General features: G+C 48.6%; 1 protein-coding gene across 1 annotated transcript in view; it reads left to right on the forward strand.

Annotated features, from left to right (window-relative positions):
* Asb1 (ankyrin repeat and SOCS box containing 1) overlaps positions 1 to 7,066 on the forward strand; it is a 15,816-nt gene extending 8,750 nt beyond the window's left edge. Inside the window, exons 3-5 of the mRNA XM_013024181.1 lie at positions 1,823 to 2,125; positions 4,539 to 4,924; positions 6,553 to 7,066. Coding sequence (XP_012879635.1) covers positions 1,823 to 2,125; positions 4,539 to 4,924; positions 6,553 to 6,680 — 817 coding nt within the window. The 3' untranslated portion in view covers positions 6,681 to 7,066. The remainder of the gene's footprint in view (positions 1 to 1,822; positions 2,126 to 4,538; positions 4,925 to 6,552) is intronic.
* The last annotated feature ends 495 nt before the right edge of the window (positions 7,067 to 7,561 follow it).

The following is a 7,561-nucleotide window of genomic DNA, read 5'->3' on the forward strand; positions in this document are numbered from 1 at the left end:
CAGCTTTTTCTGCTTATGTGGTGCTGAGGAATCGAACCCAGGGCCTCAGGCATGCAAGGCAAGCGCTCTACCACTGAGCCACCTTCCCAGCCCCCGATGAGATTTTAAAGCCAGCTGCACCCCCAAGCCCCTCCATATTTTAGCTGTGTTTCTGCTTCTCCTCGGGCACTAAGGTAGCAGGTGATGGGAGCCCTGCTGCGATGCTGAAGCTCCTACTACTGATTTGTGAGGCTGGGTTTCCAGTGGTCCATAGAGCGTGGCCCTTTCTCATCCGTCAGTGTCTTAGCATTATTTCACTAGAAAGCTTTTCCTAGATTTATTAATGTAGGTCCAGTCTCTGAAACCTTCATTAAACTTGCAGATGTAGCAGTAGAATAGTGACTTTACAGAGATCCATATTGCTTTTCCAAGGTTCTTTTTTTCCCCCTTCCTCCTTTCTTTTATTTTTTAGTAGTACTGGGGGTTGAACTTTGGGCCTCACACTTGCCTGTCAGGCACTCTAGTATTTGAATATACCTCCAGTGCCTTTTTGCTTTGGTTAGTTTTAGATAAGGTCTCATTTTATGTGCTTTCCTGTGGAGCTGGGATGATAGGTTTGTGGCACTGTGCCCAGCCAGTGTGCTTCCCTTGTAGCTGGGGTAACAGATTCTTGCTGTTGTGCCCAATCGTCAGTTGAGATAGAGCCTCAGAAACTTTTTTTTGATCATGGGGCTTGAACTCAAGGCTTGGGCATTGTCCCTGAGGTCTTTTGCTCAAGACTAGCTCTTTACAACTTTGAGCCACAGCTTCACTTCTGGCTTTTTTGGTGTTTAATTGGAGATAAGAGTCTTACAGACTTTCCAGACTGGCTTTGAACTGTGGTTCTCAGAACTCAGCCTCCTAACTAGCTGGGATTATAGGTGTGAATCACCAGTGCCCAGCTTACGTGTGTGTGTGTGTGTGTGTGTGTGTGTGTGTGTATGTGTGTGTGTGTGTCTGGGTGTCTGGGTCTGGCCTTGGCCTTGAACTGTAATCTCCCATCTCTGTCTCCCAAGAAGCTAGAATTATAGGCTTGAGCCATCATGTCCAGCCTTTTTCTCTGTTTTTCCTTAAACTCAGATTCAGTGACTTTCCTGGCTCTTTAAGACATTTTTCTGTTGCTGTTTCTCTGCAGCAAGTTCTTGGGGGCTCCTGACTGTTTTGGCCTCTTTGAGACAGGCCAAGGGCTGTTGTCATATTCCCAAGGCTCAGTGCTCTGGCTTCCAAACTTAGGTATAAATTCCATTGGGAGGTAGATAAAAGTGAGCCAGCTTGGTTGCTGTGTCTGACGTCACTGTGCCTGAGAACTGAGCCAGGAGTTTGCTGCTCCTGCTAGCCAGAAATATAGGTCCTGTGCCAGCGTCTTGGTTTCTCATGTCTCCCCTTGGCTGGGGCCGGGTCAGTGGGGAGCATAGTGGCCTTTGCAGGTGGTCACTGGTGAGGGGGCCTAAGGGTTCTGCCTCTGCTGCTTCCCAGGTGAGTGTGTCCATCCCTCAGACCCTTCCTGCTTTGTAGAGGAATGTCCTCTGGCATGTAGGTTAGGAAACGCAAACTAGAAAAATCCAACCAGAAACGTGGGTGCCAATGCTGTTCATGCTGCCTGAGTCTCAGGTTCCTCATGTCTAATGAATGCGTGCCCGCCCACCCGCCAGCCCAGAGCCAGAAGGGGAAAGAAAGCAGCACATAGATGGAAGCGCTGTTAAACTCAGGGCCAGCTGCCTAGGCGAGCACTTTCCTTGGAGTGGTAAAGGCAGCAGTTATCTTTTGCATCCCGTGGTCTCACATGTTTGTGTGTCTCCTGTAGTCGCATCAATGAGAAGTCTGTCTGGTGTTGTGGCTGGCTCCCGTGCACGCCTCTGCGAATTGCAGCCACAGCAGGCCACGGGAACTGCGTGGATTTCCTCATCCGCAAAGGGGCTGAGGTGGACCTGGTGGATGTCAAGGGGCAGACTGCACTGTATGTGGCTGTGGTGAACGGGCACCTGGAGAGTGCACAGATCCTTCTGGAAGCTGGTGCCGACCCGAATGGAAGCCGGCATCACCGCAGTACCCCGGTGTACCATGCCTCTCGAGTGGGCAGGGCTGACCTGCTGAAGGCTCTCATCAGGTCAGTACTGCAGTGCTTCTGCCCCTGTCCTGAGGCTCTGAGGCTCTTCCCCTCTCCCCACTCAGGGCTCGCTTGCCCCCCGTACAGTCAGATTTCTTAAGAGGACTTACATTTCCGACTAGTCTTTTAAAAGAGCTGCTTTTAAGCCTTATTACTTCTCTTTATTTTTCTGCTTAACTAATTCATTTAGATGTATTTTTTCTAACTTTTTGAGATGTACACTTACTTTTCTTTTTTGATTAACAATGTAAACTTCCAAGGTTATTAACTTACCTTTGGTTATCGTTTTGGCCCTATCTTGTGTTGTTTATTGAGTTGTCTAATTGGTTCCTTGTCAGAAATATGAACAATATTCAGGCTTAAAATTAACTGGATGCCATCCAGTGTGTTATACATAGTTTAGGACTCATCTAAGACCAGATTGTTATATTGCCCCAAATTATGAGCATTCCAGAAGAATGTGCGTAAGAATAAGGAGGGAAGGGGAGCACTGGTTATGGTGGAGCCTCACGTTGGGGTGGTTTCATGTGTTTAGACTGATGGTGTCTCAGAGTGTGTGCTGTGTATGTTTGTAATGGGCTTATTGGTCCATGACTGTGCTCAGCCCGTGCTGCCCAAAAATAGTTCTTTGTTTCCAGGGGAGGTTTTGGGTGCTGGGAATGCTGAGGAGACATTCCAGATTTTGATTGCTGGCTATGAGTGTTGGGGAGACGATGCTGTTTCCTTTCAACTGAACCTGCCCATTGGGTCCCCTTGACACTGCTTCTTACGTATTTCAAGTGAATGCTCAGGTAATTAGACAGCTTGTGAGATAACCCAGGACTGTCCTGGGCCAGTGATAACTCAAGAAAACAGATGCAGGGTGCTGAGGTCTCACCTGGAGCCAGGTTCTTCGGGGCAGAAGTGACCTCCGCTCAGGTTGCACATGACTTCAGCTTGTCCCAGACTGCAGTGTTAACATTTGCTCTTACTAAGCTGATGTCTGCTAGTTTTCCCTCTTTCTGAAATAAGCATTCTGTGGAGAGATTTCTTACAGCCATCGGTATATCCTGATCTTCATCTCAAAATCTAATTTGTTTGTTAGTAGAGTCATGGTTTCTTAGAGTGTCCAGCAACTTAGAGTCCACTGTTATGATCAGAACGTCTCAGATTTGGCCACTTTTAGAAGCTTTGAGCAGCTCTGTGGCCTTTTGTGTGGTCCCTATCATTTTTTCTGAGTTTCTTGTTTTCTCGTGTAACGCCCAACTTAGACTTTGCCTCTGTTGCCTCTGGAATGGGTGCGTTCTCCAGTGAGTTCTAGTTGTCTTCAGTGAAGGATGGTATGTAGAAACCAAGATCTAAGCCGGGTTGGTGTTGAGCTTCTGTAATCAGCTTCTCAGGAGGACTGAGAAATTGAGGACAACCAGGGCTACATCAGGAAGACCCTTGCTCAAAGCAAACACAAACGAAAAAGAGAATTACAAGCCCAGGAGGGAGGCTGTTTTCACTCTTCTCTCCAAGTAGACACAGCGTATCTACTGCATTTTTGTTTCCATGTGTCACTGAGTCAGCCCATCCCGTCTAATGTCATGGGGTGCATCCTAGGTTCTTCTTTCTTCCAGATTTATCCTCCTTTTCAGCAGTAAGGAATCTGGTTCTCTTAATCTATTGCCAGTCCCTCACAAGAAACAGGTCTGCCGCTCCCCTTCCCACACAAGCCTCCTCACCACTGGGGCTCCACTTGTGCCCAACAGCCACTTCTGTCCCTAGCAAGTACCCTGCTCACTTTGCCAGGACTCCGTCCTCTCCAGTTGACTAACCACTGTTAGGAGGAAAAGTGATTGGTCTGGGAGAGCTCTGCGTGCTGGATGGCCCTGCATTTGGACATCTTTGAAAGCATGACAGGCAATGCTGTGCTGTGGGGTCTTGTAGACACAGGCCATGGTGGCCCAGTGTCTGCCCTGTGTAAGATTGGGTTTCTCACATCTGGGCTATCCTTTGGGGTCGGGATGCAGACATAGGATTACAGGGTTATCTCCCTGAAGAGTGTGTGTGGCTGTGTAGGGCTGTGTGATGCTGCCTGCCCACCAGCTGCCCTACCTGAGGCCCTTGCAAGCGAGCCTGACGCTGTTGTGTGCTGTCAGCCTGTTAGCAGTGAGTCCGGTGCTGACTGTGCCTGAAAAGGAGGATCATTGAGCCGGGAGTCCACAATGACACAGATAGGCACACAATTGGGTCCATCTGCGAAACAAGGGGTGTTAAAAATACCCAGCTGCCAGCCTTGTCTTCTTTGACCTGTTCTCTCCCTGCTCCAAGGTCTGTGGTTTGTCTTCTCATAGCTGTACAGTGCTGCTGCTTATGAATGAGCCAGCTAGTCCCTTGTTGGTAACTGTGGTTGATCTTTTGCAAGACCTGATTTTCTTCCCTTCTGCAGATATGGGGCCGACGTTGATATCAATCACCACCTGACTCCTGATGCCCAGCCCCCTTTCTCAAGGCGGCTCACCTCTTTGGTGGTCTGCCCCCTGTACATCAGCGCAGCCTACCACAACCTGCAGTGTTTCAGGCTGCTCCTGCAGGCAGGGGCAAATCCTGACTTCAACTGCAATGGCCCCGTCAACACGCAGGAGTTCTACCGGGGCTCTCCTGCGTGTGTCATGGATGCTGTCCTGCGTCACGGCTGTGAGGCAGCCTTTGTGAGTCTTCTGGTAGAGTTTGGAGCCAACCTGAACCTGGTGAAGTGGGAATCACTGGGCCCGGAGTCCAGGGGTAGGAGGAAGGCGGACCCGGAGGCCTTGCAGGTCTTTAAAGAGGCCAGAAGTAAGTGGGGGGCTCAGTTTTCACCTGCAGTTTGTCTTGACTGACGCAATAAGATGCAGGGTTACTTAAAGACAAAGGGAACAAACTCTCGTTAAGCATTTGATCAAACTCTTTAGTTAGGACTAGCAGTTTTCCAGAATAGCTGTTCAGACTGGTCTATTTTGCAGTTCCTAAGCACCAAGAGCTGACATCAGGAAAGTATAAAAGTATATGTATGTTTTTCCAAGTTCCTGAAGTTGTATTCCCTGTACCATTCTGCTCTTATTTGTGACCTTAGATTTTTAGAGACCATGACTTCTTGCATACTCTCCTTGCTGCCCCTTGGAGCAGGAGGAGGGAGGAAGTACTAGAGGAGGTGCAGGGTCCTCACTTGCTAGGCAGATGCTCTACTGCTTGAGCTACACCCCCAGCCCTTTTTGCTTAGTTACTTTTTCAGTGGGGTCTTGAGTGTACTCCTTGACCAGTCTGGGCTGTGACCTCCTGCTTACATCTCCCGTGTGCTTGGGGTGACAGGCACCAACCACTGTGCCCACCTTCTGTTGTTGAGAATGGTTCTTCCTGACCTCCTGACCTCTGAGTGGTTAGAATTACAGGCATGAGCTGCTGCTGCTCCAGGCTTTCCATAGGCTTTAAAGGAGGATAGTAGTCGCCCCCGTTTTCTCGGGCTCCTCACTCCCTTCCTTCAGTCCCACTCAACTCCATTCATTTGGGTCATACAAAAATGACAAGTCCAGTTTTTATTAGAATGAAATCTAGAGTTTGCTTATTTTTGAGGAAAGAGTTTACTAAGGAATTTTTAAATCAGGTGGTGGTACATGCTTGTAATCTCAGCTGCTTGGGAAATGGTGATGGGAGAGTCAAGATCAGAAGCCAGCTTGGGCAAGAGTTATCATGAGACCCTGCCTGAAAACCAAACTAAGTGCAAAGCATTATGGCCTAAGTAGTAGAGCACGTGCTCAGAGTTCAAACCCTAGTACTGCCCCAACCCCTCAAAAGAAAAAAAAAAAATGAATGGAGTTTGGAGTTGATCAGTGATTTGGCTTTCTTCCCATGGTTTTCTCTGGGATCCAGAATCCGTCTTGTGTCCTCTGTGATCTCCATCTCATTTCCTGCCTGGAGTTTTAGGGCATCCGAGTCCATAGCTTCTTCCCTAATGTGTTAACCTCCAACAGAACATTAACTTCAGTGTTTTCCTTGTTGAACTCACCTAAATCAGTTCACCGGAACATGTGTGGGTGAGTAGTGAGGTAGGAGTGTGCTGATAGAATGAAGCCGCCTCTGCTTGTGAGGGTGTACCGGTAGACTCTTTGTCCGGCCTTGGCTGTGTCTTGCTGACCTGGAGTTTTTGTACTGCTCAGTCTGTGCCCCTTCACTCCCTTTGAACCTTCTGGGACTGACCAGGGGTGGTGGTCTGCTGCTCCCACTTGCTCTAGAGCCAGAAACTCACAGAGGAGGAGATAAGCCAGAGGAGTTGGCAACATGACTTTGCTCACAACCTGCTTCTTTGGCTCAGACGAAGAGGTTGGTGTGCACAGTCATGCAGTTCTGACCATCACAGCCAGCCTTGGCCTGCACAACTGGCATGGAAATGAACCTTCTTGTCTCCCTTTCTTTCCATGGCTCTCCAGGTGTACCCAGGACCTTGCTGAGTTTGTGCCGCGTGACTGTGAGAAGAGCTCTTGGCAAATACCGACTTCACTTGATTCCCTCGCTACCTCTGCCAGACCCCATAAAGAGGTTCCTTCTCCATGAGTAGAGTTCAGCTGTGGTGGCTTATTGCAGTGAAGAAGAGGCCACTCTGCCGGAAGGGTTGACACCGCTGACTCGTGAGCCACGTCCTGTGCTGCCACCTGTCCTTAGCTGTTGGAGAAGCAGAAATGGCCTTGTCCTTGTGGATTGTAATCCTCTCTCAGGTGCTGGGGCATTGTCAGCGAAAGGCTCATACAGAACTTTGGTCTTTGAAAACCTCTCTTTCTGCCCTTGCAGATGAATGCTACGGGCCATGACATGTGTGAAGTGTGGGTTGAGCTGGAGGTCTGTTGATAGCCCCAAGTAGGGAAGAGTCTTAGCACTTTCCAGAACCATGCTTCCATTTATTTTTCTACTTTACTATTTAATTGCTCTATTAAAGCCTGATATCTGAAGTGCAAGATTTTAGTAAAAAAACCCAAAAAACAAAAAACACCAAAACAGGTGGGGGGCTGAAATGCAGTTTGTGAACTTGCTAGCTTGTTTTCCTTCCTGCCACTACAGTGTTCTCTCCTGTGAGCTGTCTTCACTCGAGGATGGTTGGACATGCGATCTGAGTCTCAGTGTGGGGAGGTCAGGGTGCTGTGTCATCACACAACACAGCACCTGTTCTCATACCTCTGTGCCTCGGGTCACACCAACAGAGCTTGGGTTATTCTGTTGTTTGATTTCCAGACAGGGAGTTTCCAGACAGTGATTGATTTTTGGAGGCCTACATGAACTAGCCAGTAAATGACTGCTTGCATGTAGACCAAGGACTTTTCCCAACAGCATTCACTGCCAGTTCTAATGGAAGATGACTGCTGAGACACTCTCTTCAGTCCCTCACATACCAAGAGGTGGAAAATTAAGTTGGTCTCCTGGGTGCTTCCAAGCTTTGTTCTTAGA

Source organism: Dipodomys ordii, unplaced genomic scaffold (genome assembly GCF_000151885.1).
Source record: "Dipodomys ordii isolate 6190 unplaced genomic scaffold, Dord_2.0 Scaffold1, whole genome shotgun sequence".
Classification (NCBI taxonomy): domain Eukaryota; kingdom Metazoa; phylum Chordata; class Mammalia; order Rodentia; family Heteromyidae; genus Dipodomys; species Dipodomys ordii.